Source organism: Pteropus alecto, unplaced genomic scaffold (assembly GCF_000325575.1).
Source record: "Pteropus alecto unplaced genomic scaffold, ASM32557v1 scaffold125, whole genome shotgun sequence".
Lineage (NCBI taxonomy): Eukaryota > Metazoa > Chordata > Mammalia > Chiroptera > Pteropodidae > Pteropus > Pteropus alecto.
In genome coordinates this window covers 282,492-303,526 of record NW_006436888.1, presented here as the reverse complement: position 1 = coordinate 303,526, position 21,035 = coordinate 282,492, and the positions used below count along the sequence as shown (strand labels likewise).

The window sequence follows — 21,035 nt, the reverse complement described above, 5'->3', positions numbered from 1 at the left end:
GCAGGAATGAACTTTCCAGCCAGTGTCTGTCTCTGGCTTCTGCCATTTTTATACTTCCTAGACAGATTCAGAGTACTCTAGTCCCCAGAGACAAACATCCTATGTATGTATACAAGGGGAACAGCAAAAATAATACCGCTGGACATCGATCACCGCGGTCACCTTAGATCTTAAATACTTACACTGTTGTCTTACCGTCTTAACCCTAAAGATAGATCTGTCACCCTCCCACCACCTCGAGGGACAACTGAGGGCTGGCTTCCACTCTGCCAGCCTGACCACATCATTCGATACCACCCTCAGCCCTGGACGGTGCAGGCCTGCGGAGGCGGCCATTATCTGACCCTCCTGGAAACGGAAAATCTTTTTAGCAGCTGAGGTCCAAGCCTAATTGGCTCTGATAACCTTTGGTTAAAATAAAACTAAACTAAAACAACAATAACAAAAACAACAATAATAATCAGGTATGTTTGAACCCTGTAACCTTTAGAATAAGGGCTGGTAAGGGGCGGGGGGGGGCTGTCTCTCTTCCAAAATCATCATCCCTCCCGGGATGTACCAAGGGACCATGCAGCTAATAAGAGATGCTGGGGATGGAAGCTTCTCCGCCAGACTGCCAAACGGAACAGTAGGAGGTTCCAACAACAATAATTAGAAAGAAGAAAGAAAAAGAAAAAAAGAAAAAGAAAGAAAGAAAGGAAGAGAGAGAGAGAGAGAGAGAGAATGGTAAAGGCCACCAAGTTCTGATAAATAAAAATCACACACTAACACACATTCTTTCTCTTTCTCTACATATATATAGATGCATATATATGTATAATACATATAACATGAATATTATATACAATAGTTTTAAGACTGCAAAACAGATGGCGGAAACAAGAGAAAGAAGGCCCTTAAAGGTGGTTGGTACCCTAGGAAGGAAGAACTGGGGGCCACATTCTACTCAAAGCCAGAGCCCCTCCTCTGCCTCCAGACAGAAGCAGTGGGCAGTAAGGAGTTCTAGGTCCTTAGGCACAGTTTGCTCCTTTGACCTCTAGGGGGAGCTGCAGGGCCAACAAAAACAAAAATCAGCAGTTGTAAGCGAGTGGGTACAAAAGAAATTTAAAAACAAAAAAGGCAAAGGCTGGTCAGCTGGCTCCAAGCTGAGATTCAGATGGTGAATCTGAACACAGTTCCTTTTAACTCAGGCCCACTTGAGTCCTGGGGAGATAATGGCTCGATTAACTCCCCAACTGGTCAGTCAAGTAAATTATGGAAAGAAGCTTGCAAATGTTCTCACTTGAGCACCTACTCCCGCCACCTCCGATCTGCCAGCAGCCCTCACTGCCACCCTCCTCTTCCCTTTCCAATGCCTGCCAGTGGCCAAACAGTGGGTGACTGGGGAACAGTGGAGAACCAAGATGGTGGCAGGTGGGTAATACCCAGGCCTAGCTCCTTTCAGACTTTCTCACAGAGAAATTACAACCCCTTATAATTGCCTGGAAACAGAGGGAAAAACAACAAGTCATCAGGGTAATACAAGACCCCCATCCAAACCCACAGAGGTCCCCAAAAAAGCAAACAGTCAGGTGGCCAAGGGCCTTGAAGAACCCAGTGCTCCTTACTGACCTTGACCAAACCCCTACTCCCGAGTCAGTGCTCACCCTGAGGCTGCAAGAGACACCGCCCTAGCTTTGGCCTCTCAGCTCCAAGGGAAAATCATGAGTCAGGGAGAGGGCCTACCTTCCACAATACGTAAGGCAAGCCGCTTTTTTGTTTGTTTCTTTTGTTTTTTGCATAGTAGTTTAAACACAGTGAGGCTCCACCTTTCCCCACCGTGCCTTGTCCCTCTGCGTTGCCACTCGATCCAAAAAGAAAATCAAAATTTGTCTTTCCTCCCTCCTTCCATCTTTTCTCTCTTTTGGTAAGTGAAAAATCCTTGGGAGGTCCCTACCCAGGCCTGGAAAGGTTGCAGAGGCAAACGGCTCCATCCTGGGCAGAGGTGGACCACCCCAAGCCCAACTTGGTCAGTGCTGGCAGAGGAAGGGAGGGCATATATAGCTCACGGCCAATCAGAAGAGCAGGTGGGAGGGTAGAAAAATATATTATACCACACCTGGGGCCCCGCCCTCACCCGAGAGTTTTATATAAAAACACCTGCTAGGAATAATTCTTTGGAGCTCAAAGTGGCTCAGCTTAAGGGAAAAGGCACAGTTAACACTGCATCATCCGGACAGAAGTCTGCATTTGTAATGTGGAGAACAATAGAAATTGAGAGCACCATTCCTTGGGTGGGTGGATGGAGAAGGGGCACTGGTTGGTGGTGGGCGGAAGGAAGGAAGCAGCAGTCCCTTGGGGCCTCCAGAGGAGGGAAGGCAGAGGAAGTCTGTGTGGTGAGGACTGGAGTCCCACTCCGAGGAGCTTTCCTGGCCCCATGGGGAGATGGGTGCAGAGGCCCCATCACCAAGACCAGCAGGCGCAGGGGGCCTCAGTCATCAGCTGACCATGGGCTCCACATCCGCCTCCCGCTCAAACTCATCCTGGATCTCGTCTGTACTTCCTGAGTCACTGCTGGCCACAGAGCTGGGGGTCTGTACTTCCTGAGTCACTGCTGGCCAATGGGGGATGATCAGAGGGCAGCCTGAGGACACCAAGAGGGGCTCGAGGAGTGGCAAGGGCTGAGTAGCCCTTAGATCCCATAAGAAGCCCTTAGATCCCATAAGAAGCCCTTAGATCCCATAAGATCTAACCTCAGAGGGAGATCCTGCCCTTGCTCTTCCCTTAGGATCCCCTAAGCTCACAAGTTGAATGTGGCTCTCGAGACGTCTTGGGACCCCTTGCACAAGCCTCTAATTGCTCTGGGTGCCAAAAGTCCCTTGGGAGCAGAGACCATGGATCAAGCTTGGTTCTTACCTTCCAATCATCTAACACAGGTCTGGGCACACAGTAGGTGCTCGGTAAACCCCAATTAAGTCGGGGCTCAAAGGGAGGTCATACTAGATAGTGGTTAATAGCATTGAGTTCAAATGCTGGCTCTATCGCTGAGGAGCTGAGGAGCTTGGGCAAACTCTTGAACCTGCCCAAGTGTCTGCCCCTCCATCAGAACAACAGAGATCATGACAGTACGATCCAGAGGATTCCATGAGCTAAAGGCAGGACCCGCTGAGCCTAGGGCCCCCCACGCAGCTTCCCACAGAGCTGCCGCTCCCTCTTTTACAGCCTGAACCACAGCCTGCAGGACTATGCTCATAATGAGAGAAACAATGACAACTAACATTTATTTGTGCTTTGGGCCAAGCATTTTACATATATCGTCCCATTTCATTAGTAGCACATCTGCTTTCCTAATGAGGCTGCGTGTTCCTCAGAGGCAGGGACTCTGTCTCTATGTTTTGGTGTCCCCCAGCAAATAAAAGGGGTCTAATGCATGTCAGTCTCCTGGGGACAGACCCATCTGGCCCTGGGTTGGAAGATGAGAAAGAGGTGAAATTGCTCCCTACAGACAAATGTGAGCCCCTCGGGAATGGCGTGAGATGGGTGCGTGAGATGGGTGCCATGGCAGGTAGATGACTAATATTCATTATCTGGATCGATGGACGGACACATGGTCTGAGCAGATGAAACTGACCCAACTTGTAAGTTACAGCCCCACAAATTAACCCCCAGAACCCAAGTGCTGAACCCCCAGGGAGGACAAGGCCGGGCACCTGTCTGCTGAGCCTTTGATGAGCCGGCGGCAGGTCTCCATCTGCACATCCAGGCCTCGCTTCATGCTGCACATCTCCATGTACTCGTGCAGGTGTCGGTTCATGTCACTCTTGGCTGTGGCCAGCTCCAGCTGAGAGGAACCAACATGGGTGGAGGGTGAGGCCCAGTCATCCTTGTAACAAAACCCTCAGCAACTCCCTCCTCACATCGTTGGTGGTGGCAGCATCAAGGCCACCTCTGGACATCATACCCTTAGGGCCCTGCCTCGGTTTCTATTCTCTACATACTGGTCCATGGCCTCTAGAACGGCTTTGGTGAAAGGGAAATAGTTGCTTAGCAACCACAAGGACCGCCTTTCCTGATGAAGGCCACCTCGTTCCGCCAACCTCACCCGCCCAGCACCTCCGCAGTCCTCTCTATGGACTTGATCAGAACAGTCTTCACGTCTCTCATGTTTCTGACCCTTCTCCTCTACCAGATGATGATACGCTCCCCAAGAAAGGAGCTTCTTTTCTTTCCTGCATGACAGCAGTAGGGACTCTCGCTGATAGACTGTGGCCAAGTACAGACTCTCGAGCAGATAGGGCTGCGCTCAAAGGCTGCTTGCTGGCTGGAGGCCTTGGGCAAGTGGCTCGGTCTCTTTTAACCTCATGTTCTCTTCTGTAAAATGAGGTGCATAGTACCTCCTGCATCGGGTGGAGATGCCTAGGTACCTGCAGGTCCATGCCTAGGGTATATGGAGACTAAGGAGGGGATACTTGTAAAGGTCGTAGTCAGTGCCTAGGGTCACTCAATAGCACTCAAATGTTAGCTCTTGTTAGTTTGGGATCACCAGCTCAGTTGAATAAGAAAAAACACCTCTCTGGGGCAGACAGGGTCACCACCCTCATTATACGGATTAGGAAACTGAGGCCCCAAAAGGAGAATGACTCGCCCAGCACCGCACAGGGAATGGGTAGGCCTCTGATTCTCGAGCCTGTGCCGACACGGTCGCTTATTTACTGGGGATCCCAACCATGTGACCTCAAGGAGCTTCCCTGGGGGGCTGCACCGCCTGAGCCCTCACCTCGATCTGGCCTATCGTTTCCTGATACTCTTTGTCTCTCGTCTTGAAGAAGGATTCCGTCTCATGGATCAGGTTGCCTAAGTTTTCCTCTTGCTGGGGAAACAGAACAAAGGGGACAATTTAACTGGGCAGTGGGGGAAAGAACAGGAACAAGGGACAATTGAAGGAAGATGCCCATCGGTCCCCACCTCCCGGCCTTTGGGAAGCCAGCCCCTGGGCTCACCTCGCCCGGCAGGTCGATGGTGGGGTTGCAGTTGGTGAAGTCCTCCCACAGCAGCAGTGTGTCTTCATTCTCTTCCCATGTCAGGCTGTCACAGTCATCATCAAAGTCAAAAGTTTCCCGCCTATGGGGGTGACATGGGAAGACATGACTGAACAGGAGCCAGGCTCCTGGGGCCAGGACCAGGGGGGAAAAGGGACATTACTCCAATACGGCCCTCCAAAAGGACAGGGGTGGTGCAAAGGGGACACACGCCTTATCTTGAAGTTTAACTCTTTTAAAATGCACTGTTTTTACAAACTCTTTATACAACTGAAAATGTGTATTTTTTTTTTTTTTTAGGATGCCAGGGTTTATAATTAACGGAGACTAAAAGTGTCTTCCTCCCAAGTCCAATCTTGTAATTTTTTCATTCGTTTAATAGCTCATTTCTCAAGCCCCTGCTTTGCATGAGGCGGTTTCTACGATCTCTGCAACATGGAAAGGTTGCTATTCCTACTCCCGTTTTACAGCTGAGGAAATTGCAGCTCAGAAAGAAGAACTCATTGGTCCAAAGTCACACTGCTATAGCCTGTAACAGAAACAGGCGGAAAGCCAGCTCTTTCTGTTTCCTACATCTCTTCCTTCCCCATGGAAACATCACCAGACACCCACAATATGCTGGGCACAAACTGGTCGGTAAGCACACAGTAAAATGCACTTCATTCCATCCTTGCAACAATCCTAGGAGGCAAGCATGATTATCATTCCCATTTTACAGATGAGGAAACTGAGGCTCAGAGGGATTAGATGGACTAGAATAATACATGCTGGGAATAGGGTCTGAATTCAAAGCCTGGGTAATTTCGGGGCTTCTTTATTCACCAGAACTCAAAGTGGGGTGACAGATCATATGGTTTTGTCTGGGACTGAGGGGTTTCTGGAGATGCACGGTTATCCCAACTGGAGGGATAATCACTACAAATCATTCGGCTCAACATACCCGTCATTCAGATGGGAAGGCCGGTGTCCACGGGAGTTAAATCACTTGACCGAGAGAATCAGCCAAAAAGGAAGTCAGTGTCCCAGTCTCCAAATGCCCGTCCCAGGGCTCCCCTACTGCCTACACCTCCCCCCCACCAGCTCCCTCCTGGATCTTCCCAACCTCCCCACATGGTCCAGGCTGGGGGCCACTGGGCAGGGCCCAGGAAGAAAGAATTTCTGGTAAAAAGCTTCCTAGAGCACCCCCTGAAAGCAGGTTCCCGCCAAAGAGCAGTTCCTGCTGGAGTCTGTGGGTGGCTCTGTGAGCCCAAGGAGCAGAGCTGGGGCCAGGGCTGCAGCCGCAGGCGCCACTGGCCTGGGCTAGCTCCAGATGAGGCCCTGGGGTCGGCCGTCACCGCATCACAAACTTGCCTGCTGACTTCACTTCCTTCCCAGGCTCTGGGATCTCAAGAAAACCCCGGCCGAGGAATGAGAAGCCAGAAAAGACAGGAAGATAGACCAGACAAAGGGCTCAGAAGAGATCCTCACCACCACCACCCCCCGCCCCCCGCAGATCTGGAGGGTGGGGCGGAGGAGGAGGGTTGGCAGAAAGTAGCGAAAGTAGCAAATTCCTCCCCTTTTCCTTGGTCTGAAGCCGAGCAGCAGCCGATTTAGATCAAAACAAAACAGCCCTGACGGGGTGCATTATTCAAAGACTTCAGTGGAACTGGCTCGGGTCTCAGCCCAAAGCTGGCGGGAGATGCCCCTGGGAGGGGCCAGGACCCCGCCTAGGGTGGGGTCAGCATGGCCTTGGCTAGAACTACAAGGGTGGAGGGCTGATCAGAGAATTATTTTTTAATTTAGGCAACTTCACACCAGATGGACTGGATACTGAACCCAGTTCAGACCTGTCGACACTCAGGCGCCCGTTCGTGCAGCATGGGCCTGGTGGCATTGGGACCGTCTTTCGTACACACAGGAGCACTCAGCTTTGGAGGATGCCCCTTTCAGCTCACCCACTACTCCATTCCTGGGCAGCTGAACGATTCTCTGGCGACAGTCCGGCCTCAGGCTCAGAACTGCCCAGGCCAACAGCATTCAAGAAACCTAGACCCAACTGGAGGTCCTCTTCCAAAGCCCCTCTTGTCAGCAAAAGATGAGGACGTGAGGTGTGGGGAGGATGCTGAAGAGAAATCAGGAGTCTCGGAGTCTCCTTGTCACCCTCAAATAGCAAACACCCCAAACACAGCCCCGTCTCAGTTCTGTTTCAGGAGCGGCGAGCATTGGGAAGTGTGGGGCAAACAAACAGCCGCCGCCGGCCCCAGCCGGCATCCTCACTGAGTCGCCTGGCTCCGACTGCAAGGGGACGAGGACAGGGATGGTGCTGCAGACAGGGCAGAGGGGCAACTCTTCCAAGCACGAAGACATCTGGTTGGGGACCAAGAGTCGGGCGCCAAGCTCGGTCCCAACTCCTGGCTTGATCCCACTCTGGGCCTCAGTTTCCCCGTCTGTATAGGAAGTGGCTGGGCGGAGTAGTCTTTGGACTCTGCAATTCTAAGCCAGCCCCAGGGCTTTGCAGGAAGTGTCCTGAGAGTCCCATACCCCTGGCTTTAGAAATGAGCAGGATGTCCGAGGCCTCTGCTGACAGGAGCGTGCCCTTTAGGGAGGAGTCCTGGGAGGTTTTGTAATGGCCGTCGGAGCCAAGAGCGTAAACCTAGCCCTACTGTTGGAAACCCAGGATGGGAGAGATGTCAGGTCAGAAAGCTTGCTCGGTCCCGAGACTCTGACGCAGGGGAGGGTTGAGGGCAGAACTGTGGTGTCCTGGGGAAAAGCTGAGTTCTCAGGGTTCAGGTGCCCAAATCCTAGGAACTGCAGAGAGAGCAGGCAGGAGCAGGCCTCTGGGGCAGAGGGACGGTGACTCCAGAGACCCAGTCTCAGCCCTGTCTTTGGACTCCAGACCCTTAGGCCAGTCATCCAATGACTACAGGGGCCCCTCTCTCCTTCCTTCCCCTCCCCCACTTTAGGATATTATGTTGATTAGAGTTAAAGCTGGATCAGGGTTGAGAACATGGACCCGGACAGGCCAGGACCACAAAGCATCCCTTCCCCAGACGACTATATATAGTGGGCTTTGGGTAAACCAGCTCTCCACAGGGGCGGGGCGGGGGGCGCAGCCCAGACTAATAGCATGTGCCAGTTTCCCACCCTAGCGAATTTTAAGCAACTAATGTGCCACCACCGAACCTGGAGTGGGCAGACATGCACGATCAGCTTCCATAAGCTGGTACGAGCCAGTTCCAGCCCACCACTGACCAAATTCAGCCCAGACTCTGCCACTAACCTGGGCAGCACCTCAAAGTGAGAGAACACAGACAGACGGGCCTAGCTCCAAATCCCAGCTCTGCCACATGTCAGCAGAGCGGTCTTGGCCAAGTCGTTTCCCCCGAGTGTCAGTTTCCTCGGCTACGAAAGGGGAGTGAAAAACGCCACCTCCCAGGCTGCTTATCTGGAGTCAGCGAAGTCGCCTTTGTAAAGCATCCTGCAGAGGATGCTCGGCCAGTGGTGGGCCAGGTGTGTGGCTCAGCTCCAAATCCCACCACAAAGGAAACTAGGGCCCACACAAATACGACCACCGCTACCGTTTGGCTCCTTCTGAAAACGTGAAACTCGCCAAATTATAAATGTTAAAAATGAATCCAAACGTGTTCAGAAAACCATTCTAGCCGACCAAAACACATCTGCGGGCTGCTTCCAGCCCAGGCCGCCCGTTTGCCCTTACGATCTCGGGAAATAGAGAGGAATACTCACAGCTGGTTAAACATGCGTTTCATCTCGTCTGTGATGTTCATGGAACCGACCTCGTCATCTGAGAACCGGTTCACCTCCCCATCCTGCTCGGAAATGTCTTCGTCCGAAGTCACCTTACGCTCTTTCTTCTTGGGGACCACCTGACCCGGAAAGAAAGAGATTAGGTAACTAGAAGGCTCTGCTAGGATGGAGGGTAGGGGTGAGCTGGGAAGGGAGCTGGCATCCCAAGGGATGGATGGAGGGTGGCTGGGGCCAGCCACTGCTGCGAAAGATGCACAGGTCCTCTAAGAAGCAGGCGGCATTAGCAGGAAGCGTGAGGTGGGGAGACATGCGGGATGGAGGATACAGACAGCCTGGACCCTTCCCTGCCCTGCAGGCTAGGCTGGCTCGGCTCACCCCTTCACCAGAGAAGCAGCCCCAAGTCTGGGGAGAGGAGCAGGCTAGACTGGGGCTCAGGCGCCTGGGATGTCTCAGAGCCAGCCAGAGAGACGGAGAAGCCCTTGTGGAGGCCCAGACGGCTCCATACCTTCCGGAGCCCTCCAGCTCACATGCAAAGGCAACAGGCGGGTGGCCCCAGGTTCACCAGCTCCCTCCACTCCAAGCAGACAAGACATGAGCGAACCAAACGGAGGCTGAAATGGTCTCCCCTGCTTTTCAGCAGAGGGGCAGGAGGTGGACAGAGGGCCCAAGGCAGCCCAGATCTCACCCCGCTACACACCCGAAGCCACACACTAAAGCAACGACACACCGTATTGCCCTGGGCTCAAGCAAAAGCCAAACCACAACCCAGACTCAAGAAGCAGCCTTTGGAGAATGACACGTGCCCTTCAGGTAGCTGGACTTGCCCCCCAAACCCTCACCGGAGGACAGCTGCCGGGGAACCCACCGCCTTCTCTCAGAGCACACGCTTGCTCATTGAGCGGAGGGGTGGGAGACTGACCGCCTCTCCGGTGGGAATGAAAAACAGTCAGAGGCCAACAGTTCCTCCTCGGAATTCTGAGGCTCATCTGCCGGGGCTCGAGCCAGCTCACCCTGTGCTCCGGCAGCCTGGCTAGGGCTCCCCGACCATGGCAGTGGTGCCCAGTTTCGGCACCCAGAGAAAGGGGTAGGAAGCGGGGCCAGCGCAGGCTAGTGGACAGAGCCCTGGCATTCTGGTCCCAGCTCTGACATTTCCCTCTTCGAGCCTGTCATGTCACAGCCCCCCCAACCCCCCCAGATAAGTGGCCTCCTCAGCCATAGGATGAAGCCGTCAGCCTTGATGATGGACTCGGACGAGCCTGCGAGTCTACGAGTACCTGCTTCTGTGTTCTCCTGGGGAGGCTAGAGGGTAGAGTACGCACTAGCTCTGGGGGTCGGGGCGGGGGGCGGGGACAGGGCGAGATGTGAGGGAGATAGAGGTTGGCCAGGCAGGGGTCAAGGCCGGGACTCTCTGGGAGGGTGGCAGTGGCAGGTGGGAGTGGCGGCTGGTGAGCAGGGTGGCCCTAGTCACCTGGAAGATCTTGGACACGTCTTCCGAGTTCCGCTGCTGTGCGACATCGCACAGCTTGGCCGTGATATCGATTCGGCGGCAGATGTCCATGTCCACCTTCATGGCCTTTTCTTGGATCTTTGTGTCCAGATCTGTCATGGGCTGCAGGGAGGACAGCAGGGGTTACGTGAGCGAGGGACGGAGCAAGCATGGGGGTGGGGCTCGCTCGAGGCTCCTGCCGGGCAGAGGAGGGAGACCCCTAGGTGTCAGGTGGGAGGCCCCGGAGTCCGAGGGGGTCCTTGAGCTCTTCCTGGGCGTGAAGGGTTGGGCCAGCCCTGCTCAGGTTGGGGCAGGGGTGGAAGGGTCGTGGGAGCTCAAAGCTCCGGCGCCGAGTGGACAATGTGAGACCGTGTTTGCCGGTCTCCCTAAGGGCTGGAAGGCATCCTCTCAGCAGACACAGTGTCAGTGTTTATTTTGTTCGAGCAAACAAAAAAGAAAGACAGCTCCCACTGTTGAAGGACTTCCCTCCTTTCCCACCCGGTGTACCCCACCTGTCCCCCGCACAGAGGTGCCTGCCAAGGTGGCTCTCTCTCTCCAGGATTCTTCCCACAGCTGACATCAGAGGGCTGCCCAGTACAAAGGGGGGTCCCCCTGGACCCCAAGGAGAGGAAGCAGGTGGCCTCCACCTGGAGCCCCCGGATGGCTTCTTCCTGCCACACCCAGCTTCACGCCGCCCCTCAGGAGAGAAGCCACACCAGGCTGAGTCATTCATGATCGGTCTCCTTCTCCTTTCTGGCAGCTCTCCCTACATACTGCCCGCTGCTCGAAGGTGGCAGGAAACCCAGGTCCCCAGCAGGAAAATGTCCTTGAGTGCCAACAGCTCCCCCCACCCGCAGTTACTCAGAAGGGATCGTCAAAAGGATGCACACGCTGGCCTTCCTCAACTTTACAAAGCGACCCCGAGAAGGCCGCTGGCCTGGGGAGCCTCTCGGCTGGCACAGGGCCTCCCTCAACCTGTGCCCAGACACTGAGCCCCACGACCACCACCCGCCTCATCATGGCGAGCTGGGGAGAAGTCGGAGCCAACACACACAGACCATCGGAGGAGCCCGGGGAAGGGCAGGATGGGTTAAGCGGCAGATTAATGCATCTCTACTCAGACCAAGGGAAGCGGAAGTGGGGAGGGGCAGGAGGAGGGCGCCTGATCTCTGATGCATCCGTCACCCTTCACATCAAACGCAGCCAGCCAGGACTCTAACTAGAAGCCGAGCTCTGGAGCCTCGGAGTGAATGAAGCATTTTGCATGATGGGTGTGAGGGGAGGTCATGATGCCTGGGGATGGTGGCCGGTGGCACTTACATCACTCATAAGCCCCTTAAACACCACCAGCTCGGCCTTGAGCCTCTCGATCTTCTCGTTCATCTCCTCCTGGATGGCTTCAGCTTCCTGTGCCGCCTATGGGGACGGAAATGCGGGAGGGTTTACGGATGCCACGCACCCTGAAGGGTAGGAGGGACTTGACACTTGAGTTCAACCAGGCTGGGTGCCTGAGTGCTGGGAATGGGGTGTCAATGACCTCGGCCCAGCCTGGCTTCCCACCATTCAGCTTAAAACACTTCTCAAAAGAATATTTATTGCATGGAAAAATCCATGGCAGATATTTAGAGAAAAAGAGCAGGTTAACGTAACCAAGTGATCCCAATAGGTTAAAATGTTAGGTCGATTCATGTGAAATTGCCAATATTTGACATTCTCTGATCTCCAAAATGGCAACGTCACGGGCGTCAACCTAACCAAAGGTATACATCTAGAATATGTTTGCGCAGAAAAGACGAGGAGATTGCAAGCCACTTTGTCAAAGGTGGCCGGGCACAACTGGAAGGAAGTTTTATTTTCTTCTCTGAGCTTTCCTAAATTTTCCAAATTTTTGACCACGAACATGTTGTGTTTGTAAAGCAAAGAGCACTTTTGTTCTAAAAACGGGGGATGTTCATCCTTTTCCTTCTATGTATTGATGTCATTTTCATCTGTTTCTGTCTTAGAAGATCAATAATTTAAATATCAGAAAGCGATTTTTAAAAATGTTTGAAAGAGCTTTCCACGCCTTCTCGGCGGGGGTGGGGCGGGGGTCGCTATTCTCGTGCCCATTGTGATGAGAGAAAAAGAGAGGCCGAGAAAGGTGAAGTTTGCTGCCCAAGGTACCCAGCAGGCAGGGGAGGAGCAGGGCACAGAGCACAGAGCTACGGAGCCAGAAGAGCAAGGGAGGGTCCCCACGCCCACCGTGGAGAGCACGCCTGGGCTGGAGCCCCCACTGGCGACATGCCTGCTAGCATGGAGCAAATGCCTCTCCGAGGTGTTTAGCCCCAAGGCAGTTCCTGAAAACTGGGGGAGGGGGGCTTAGAGACCATACAGTCCAAGCCTTAGATGGGGGAAAGAAGGCAGGAGAGGGGAGTCACTGGCTCAAGGTCACCCCGAAAGCCAGGACAGCACCAGGGCTTGGGCCTAGGCTTCCTGACTCCTACACCCAAGCCTAGCTTGGTCCCTGCCTAGCTCCGAAGCGGGGGGCCTCTTGGCTCCATCGAGGAGAGACTGAGGCAACGGACAGCACCAGGGCTTGGGCCTAGGCTTCCTGACTTCTACACCCAAGATTTTCTGGGCTGGTCCCTGCCTAGCTCCGAAGTGGGGGGCTTCTTGGCTCCATCAAGGAGAGACTGAGGCAGTAAGAGGTAACACAGAGCAGGGGCTATGCTGGGAACTGCCCCCAGCTTTGCCCCCTGAAGACTGTGCTCCTGGGCCACGTGGCTCTCCCAGAGCCTCTCCCGGGTGGGACCCCTGAGGGCTCTTACCTCCTGCAGCGTGTCCACCACGGTCTGCAGGTTCATGCGCTTGGCAAGCTCCTCCTCCCATCTGCAAGAGCCAAGAGAGACAGGTGGTCAGTGGAGGCCTCAGACAGTGCAGACACCCACCCTGGGTCTGTCCCCAGGCTGCACAACGAAGGCACAGCAGTGACTCCATCCCTGCCTGCCCTCCAGGAGTTCCCAGTGTCAGGGTGGTGGTCGGGAAGGGCGAGGACAGCCAGGTTAACGCTCGACTATAATACCAGGTGTTGGTGACATGTGTCATGTCCAAGGCATGAGCCAGGGAGACAAAGGCAGGAGAGACTGCCACCCCCTTCATGAAAACTGTAAAGTGCTGTTGCTTTTGCTGTTGCTCCGAGAGGCAGTATCGAATCGAGGCTGGCACTCAGGAGCCAGGCCGCAGCCAGCACCACGCTCAGGTTCCTCTTGACACCCGTAAGATAGAAACTTTCACTGTGCTAATTCTTGCAGTCTTTAGTCTATGTGTCCTGCAGCCTACCCTTGCAAAAAAGGTATCTCCTACGTAGCTATTATCATTCCTGTCTTACAGATGAGGAAACTGAGGCTCAGAGAGGCTAAATGTCCTGCCCAAAGACACATGGCGAATTAGCAGGTGGGACTGGATTTCAAACCCAGGTCTGTTTTATTACATTGAAACAAACAAACAAAAAAAAATACAGCTCTCACTTATTTAGCAGTTACTACGCGCCAGGCCCTGTCCTAAGCGCTTTACATGCATTATCTCATTAGTGCACATGCTAGTTGAAGCTAGACAGGAAAGGATAGAGAGAAGGCACGGTGTACCCCCAGCCATCACTGGAGGTAGGATGGAAGGATAATCAATACAATCACCATAACAATACCAGCTGCAACTGAGTGCTTACTTCATACCAGACATCTGCTCTACAGCGATGTAACTCGATCCTCATAACAACCCGCTAGCACAGGTGCCTCCATGACCCCCATGTTACTGGTGAACGAAGCAAGGTACAGAGTCAGGTCTCGCCCAAGGTCAGGGTGAGGACAAATGGAGCCAGGACTCAAACTTAGGCTGGAGGCTCCAGACTGAGTGCTCGTAACCCTGCCGGGATCCCCATGGACCCGTGACCTGTCAGAGCCCTAAGTGGCACCCCCGCCGCCCAGATCCCTCACTCCCCAGAGAAAGCGGGGGGTGGGTTCCTTTCTCCCCTCCATCCTGAGACACACAGATGAGCTTCTTTCCTTCCTCACCCCACTGCCACCTCCCTACATGGCCTCAGAGCGGGCAGGTCTGGAAGCCTTTTAGAATGTTGCCGGGGCCAGCTAAAAATAGGCCGGAGGAGAGGGATGGACGAAGAGTAGGTTACGTCACCAGCTTTTGGAAACAAGAGAAAACAGATACTGTTTGCACACACAGAGGAAAATTCCTCCTCTCTCCCACATGAGATGAGATGGCCCAGGCCAGGGCTACCGGAGGACACACACATGCTCCCCCTCCCCGCCACGTCCCTTTGGTCTTTACCAGCCCCTGACTTTGGTGGCCAGGCCTAGGTCTGCTGTGGGCCACAAGATCCAGAACCTAGAGGGCAATGGGACTGGGCAGGGGCTCCTGCCAGGGATGAGGGACACAGAGGAAGCTCAGGAGGGGCAGAGAGGGAGCCTAAGGGTCTCGCTCAGGTGGGACCATCTCACTGAACACCTTCATTGTACAAATAGGGACACTGAGGCCCAGAGTGTGCCAGGAATTTTCAAGGTCACCCAAAAGTATGTCAAGGGCCAGGCCAGAAGTCCAGCCTGGGGCCCAACATGGGGCACAGGAATCTGGTGTAGAGGGAGAAGTTCACAGGCCACCCTCGCCTCCGCCCAGCGGCAGGGGGCATCCGGGGCTTCCTTCAGGAGAGGCCAAGGCTCAGAACACAGGTCCCTAGCTGAATCATCTCTCCTGGCCACGCTGCTCTGAGCAGGGGCAGAGGACTTGATTCCAAAGCCACTGGGCAGAGCAGGTACAAGGGAGGGCCCGGCCTCGCGACCGCATCTTGCAGCAACAGCAGAAGCGGCAGAGGAGGGATGCGGCATGCGCCCAGGGGCATCTCACTTCGCTCCCATACACCCATGTCCTGGACGGGCTCCTGGGGGTGAGACCCAGGTCCCTCTCACTTTTCCTGTCAGCGACCTTCTCGTGAGGAAGGCAGGGCAGGGGTCAACAGACCCAGAGAAAGAAAGCGGCTTGCTGCAAGTCAACCCAGAGCGAGAGCGCAAGCCATGTCATTGGGTCTCCAGACACGCTGGTTGGCGAGCACATCCGGGTGCCACGGACTGGGCTCAGTGCCTTGTACACTTATCTCATCGGCTCTCATGTGAACTTTTAACCCTCTCGGGTAAAGAATTTTTCTCCAAACCCATTTTGCGGATAAGAGAGCTGAGGTTCAGAGAGGTGAGGTAACTTGTCTAAGGTTACACAGCCAGCAGGCAGGGCTGGGACTGAAGCTTACCCCGCGCTCTAAAGCAACATGTCTCGAACTGTGACATGCGTGAGAATCACCGAGGGATCTTGCTCACATGGAGACCCGGATTCAGCAGGTTTGGGGTGGGGTGAACACCCTGCATTCCTAATGAGCTCCCCTGCAGATGGCACTTGGAGTGACCCCATGCCTCACTAGTGTTTCTAAAATGCACCTCAGCAGATGAGCTCCCACAAATGATTTCACGGGCCTTTTATCTCCAAAGCCAGGCTGGGTGGGCAGCCGGCACTCTTGGTCCCAGAAGACCAAGCACAGACCCCGCGTACAAATGGCAGCTGGCTTGGCAGACAGAATCCGCTGCCCACACTGACGTGCCTCTCAGCCACGGCAAGAAAACCTGGCTCTGCCAGCTCCAGTGTTGACAGTGCAGAAAAGCTTTGCCCTTCAGCTGCTCTGGCTGACTGGGGTGAGTGGATGACGACAGGTGATGGGCTTCTTAAGACACCCTAGACATCCCACATTCACCGAGACTCAGCCCAGGGCAAGGGAGCACACAGCTTAACTGAGAACTGGTCCACCAAGTTGTGGGCTATGAAATTTCAACACCTGCTTCCCAGGCACAGTCCCCTCCTCGGATCAGGATCTGCCCACAGGAGTAAGGTTTCGGCAGGATGGGTGTTTCAGGCAGAGGACCAGCATAAACGAAATGGGGCAGCAGGAAGGCCTGGGAGTAGCTGGCAGCCACCGAGAAGGGGACACACCTACTATGGGTCAGGGGCTGGTAGATGTCATGTCCTTTACCACTCGCTGTCACAACTCTCTCGCCCAATCTACCGATCAGCAAAGGAGCTCACTCAGTGGGCTGTTAAGCTACAGAGAAACCCCCTCCCCATTTCACAGGTAGGACAACAAAGGCCAAAGGCACAGAGACAATTTGAGCCAGGGCCAAGATAGCCTCAATCACTTAGAACCACCCTGCCCGCCCTGACCCAACAGCTCACAAAACTCCCAAATGTCTCCCTCTTAAAGTGTTGGATAAGAGAAAGTAGAAGAGGGACATTTACTGGTCACCTTCTGGGTGGTGTCCACCATGTGAGGCATTCGCACACACATAAAATACAACATACCACTCAACCCTTTCCTAAGCATCATCCCCATTTTACAGATGAGCAAACAGAGACTCGGAGGCACCTGGATTCCCCGGTCCTCCATCCTCCTCAGCCTCTTGAAACCCTATTCACCCTCTGCTCAAGGCTCTTCTCAAATGCCACATCTTCCCCAAGCCCCCAAAGCCACTTCAATTGTTTTCTCTCTTCAAGCTCCAGCTGCAGGCAGCCGGGACCCTGTCCTCCCAGGCGGCTTGGCAGTGATAGCTCGCCATGCATGGCTCTCGTCCAAGGAGCCACCTATGATGCCAGGGACACAGAGGGACCACCTTCCATCTTCTCCACCTCCAAAAAGTGCTCAGGCCCAGCCCAAGATCCGCTCGTGGCCCCCAGCACCCTCTCGCTCTCTCCCACTCCCACCGGCAGACACCCTTCAACAACCATCTCATACCTGTGTCAGCCCCTCATAGCACTCACCGTCCACGATGCTCACAGCAGCCTCTCAAGCAGGCAGGATAGATAATGACGGGGCAGATGACGATAATAGTACAAACAGAGCAGCCGACACGGGCCGAGTGCTTACGGAGTGCCAGGCACCGTTCTTAGGGGTTTCACATGCATAATCTCATTTAAATGCGTTCCTCGGTAACCACTAGGTGTGATTATCATCACCATGCTACTGATGAAGCTCAAGTCCAAAACCATTACCCCAGGTCACACAGCCAGGAAAGTGGGGCTGTTTCTGTTTCACAGGAGAAAACTGACCCGCAGAGAATCATCCAAAGTGAAGGCCGAAGGGATCAGAGTTCACCTCATCCAAACCTCCAAGTGTATAGATAAGGAAACAGGCCCAGCGTCACACAGGGAGGGAGTGACAGAGTGCTCTCCACTCCTCCGGCCCAGGCCAGAGCTCCCAAGGAAGGGTCGTGAGTCCGGGCCCCGGCTCTGCCTCCCCCAGCATCTGCCGCCATCTCTCAATGAGATAGAGTGTGGGCACAACACACCCCAGGGACACTCAAGAAAAACCACTCTGCTCCCACACTCTCTGACAGTCATGTGACCAGCCCCCAACCACAGGCTTGTTCTGGCTGAACAGACCTCAGGGCACATCTCCTGGTCATTCCAATCCCTCTGGTGACCAGTGCTCAAAGCTTCCCACTTCCTGGAGCCCTGAACTGAATGTGAAAATGGATCCCAGGGAGGAAGGGGCCAACACAGGGCCTCCCCGTGACCCCCTGACCTCCAGGCATGATCCACCACATGGAACCAGGGCGGGAGGCTGGACAAGGGCAAGGTAGTGCTGGAGGGCCTCTGAGCTAGGGCAAGGATAAGCGGGGGCTCAGACCATGGAGTCCACAAAGTGGGAACTTGGACGTGTGTGTGGGGGCAGCACAGCAAAGCCCTCCAGCAACCATCTCAGGAGGTCTTAGGCACTCTGTGTCCTGGCCTGGGGGAGCATAGGGGGAACACGGGTGAGATGCTTGTTCCAGCGGGGAAAAGAGGTACAGGGCGGGGGGGTGGCGCCATTAAACAAGGCATTAGAGAAATTGAGTCTCAAGCTGGGGGTCCAGGCCTTCTAACAGTCCAGAGAAGCGGTTCTAATGACTTTCACTAGGCTCACTGCTGTACTCCCTGTGCCTTCAACCCACCCACTCTTGGTAAGGAGTCAGTAACTTGCTGTATGGATTTGTTGAACGAATGAATGAATGATGAATGTGCCTTCAACCCACCCACTCTTGGTAAGGAGTCAGATACTTGCTGTATGGATTTGTTGAACAAATGAATACATGATGAATAATGAGTGAATGAGTGAATGAATGAGTGAATGAATGAATGAATGAATTCTAAGTACAACCACTTCTCAACCCTCCCACTTGCCCCTTCCCCAGCCAGGAGCACCCTCGTCTCCACGGCCCCAGTCTGGGGGCTCCCTGGAGCTGAGTTCCCAGCACAGGCTCTCTGCTCAGCTCCATCCACCCCTCCAAAGCCTCTCCAGGGAGAGGCCAGGCCAGGCCGGGGGAGGGACAGCCAGGGCAGGAAGCAGGCAGGGGGAAGGGGAAGCCTTTCTCTCCTATTTCCCACAGCCCTCCAGCCAGGGAGGGAGGCTGGGATACCAGACAATGAGCATCGAGAGAGGAAATGACAGCACAAAGGACACTGAGATCTGGGGCCCGGGCCACCATCTTAGCAGAAGGAGCACACATGTGAGGCCAGTGGCCAGGAGGGGGAGGTGACAGCCAGATGCGGTCTCCCTGCATTCCTTAGGAGCCTCTGCTGTGACCACGTGACAGATGAGAAGTCTCAGCAGGCCACTAGGGGGATGGGATGGGCCGCTTCAAAGTCAGCCCCCACTCCCAGCCAACACTCAGGGCCAGTGTACCCCCTCCCCCATCAGCTCACGATGACACACAAACCCACAGGAAAGGGGCTGACAAAGCCTGGCTTACTGAGGGACGACGGAAAGCCGAGCTGAAGTCACTGGCAGAGGGACTGACTCACAGATTTTTCACTTCCTGTGCAGTCAGAGAAAGAGGCTCCGGGACTCTAGCTTCAAACGAAAGTGGGTGCAGCCCCAGCGAAATGATCGAGGCTCCAGGGGCAGCCCTGGGGCTTCTGGGGAGAAAGTCCTGGGTAGCGAGACACTGGGTTCTTATCCTGCCACCCCCAACCACTTCCCAGCTGTGTGAACCTTGGTCAAGTCAATTACCCTCTCGGGGCCTCAGTTTCCTCATCTGTGAGATGGGAAGCATGGAACCCCTTTTGTAGGCAGTCGTGACAACTCCATGAGGGGCTCAGTATGGGTGAAACATCCAGCCCACCCCTGGCACAGAGCAGGCAATCTCAGCGGCCCGTTTTGAAGTGCAGAGTGCTGTGGCTGGCTCCAGCAGCCAGACCTCCGAGAGCTGGGAGGAGGCATCTCAGGACTGGTCCACACCTTTCCAGGAAAGGCGAGCAGAGGCACACCCAGGCCAGCTCACTCAGGTGAGGGGAAGCAAGCTCAGGTGAGGCTGGGCCAGAGCCAGCAGTGGAAAACTTCAGTCCAAGCCAAGCGTGGGCCTGGTCTCTGGCAAAGGGCAGATGGGTGGAGGCCACAGGGAGCTCACCCACTGCAGCGCAGCTGGGTGCGGGCTGCCAGCGGGCGGCCAGGGAGCGTGCTGTGCTGGAGCCAGTCTGCTGCCTGTCTCCCTGGGCTCTGCACTGCACGGAGGCACCACTGCCCTTCCCCCGGCCTCGCTGGTGCCCTGACTGGTGGGTTCTTCTCTAGACTAATCTGAGCTGGAGGAGGCAGCTGCTGGCACAGAGGCAGGGCAGGGGGGTCCTTCCTTCAGTGCACTGTCAAGGAAGCGGACAGGTAACAGATCAGAATGGATGCTCGGGGCGGGCCTGAGCTGCTGGCGAAGACGGGGAGCCTCACCCCCTTAGCTTCTGCTGAGCTTAAAAATCACAACTGAGTCAACTTCCTCATTCCACATCGCCCCCATGTTCTAATATCACAAACGATTCACATTTGTGGCAGAAAAAAATAATACAGATGAGCAAAACAGGGCAGTGGGAGTGGGAGTGGGGCTGGGAATCCACGGGAACCCACTCCTCCAAGGGCGTCCACTCCGGGGCAGCCGAACGGCTGGCTGTGGGGTACAGTGGAGTCTGCACCTCTGACTGCCCCTCCTCATTTGCTTTACTGTGAGTATCTTTCCTCTCCAGTAAAAGGAAGCCTGGGTCCCCCAGCCCACGAGCGAGGAGACCTCCCACGCCCCTGAACCTACTCTAACGGGGACCTGCCAGCCCAGCCTCACCTGCCCTCACCATACGCCTCCCTGTGGACTCTGGTGCCATCTGTACCGAGCCCCTGATCCCGGGGAAGGGACGCCTCGAAGGCATGCCCATCAGAGGCCCAGCTGCCCAGCTGTACTGCACTGCTCAGAAGGAAATACAAATTAAATGCCAACTGATTGTCTCCGCAGAGGAGGTATTAATTTAATGTGAACACTTAACCAGGGCAGCCGATTCCATTATAGGCGGCTGTAATAGCCCGGGCAGGCCAGAGCACAGGCTGCAAGCCGGCGATGGGACAGGACTGAGCAGCCACCATATCAGCTGTGCCCCTCTGCCCAGCATGCTGCCACCGCACAGACACACACACACATCCAGACACACACAGACACAGACAGACAGACACAGACATACACACAGACACACACAGTCACACATATACACACACACAGACACAGATACACACAGACACCCAGACACACACACACATACACACACAGACATAAGTCTTTGCTACTAAAGGTCCTCAAATATTGGACCAGGCCCACTCACATTCTGGAGTCTAATTGGCTGTAATCAAATGTATTGAATAAAATGTTAACCTCGTCTTTAAACAAATCTTCACAGCAACATATACACCAAGC

General features: G+C 54.6%; 1 protein-coding gene across 1 annotated transcript in view; it reads right to left on the bottom strand.

Annotated features, from left to right (window-relative positions):
- Positions 1-3,549: 3,549 nt before the first annotated feature.
- IFFO2 (intermediate filament family orphan 2) overlaps positions 3,550-21,035 on the bottom strand; it is a gene marked incomplete at its 5' end in the record, with an annotated part of 41,894 nt that continues 24,408 nt past the window's right edge. Inside the window, 7 exons of the mRNA XM_015591297.2 lie at positions 3,550-3,820; positions 4,757-4,849; positions 4,980-5,100; positions 8,745-8,884; positions 10,234-10,374; positions 11,572-11,667; positions 13,059-13,119. Of these exons, the coding sequence (XP_015446783.1) occupies positions 3,638-3,820; positions 4,757-4,849; positions 4,980-5,100; positions 8,745-8,884; positions 10,234-10,374; positions 11,572-11,667; positions 13,059-13,119 (835 nt within the window). The remainder of the gene's footprint in view (positions 3,821-4,756; positions 4,850-4,979; positions 5,101-8,744; positions 8,885-10,233; positions 10,375-11,571; positions 11,668-13,058; positions 13,120-21,035) is intronic.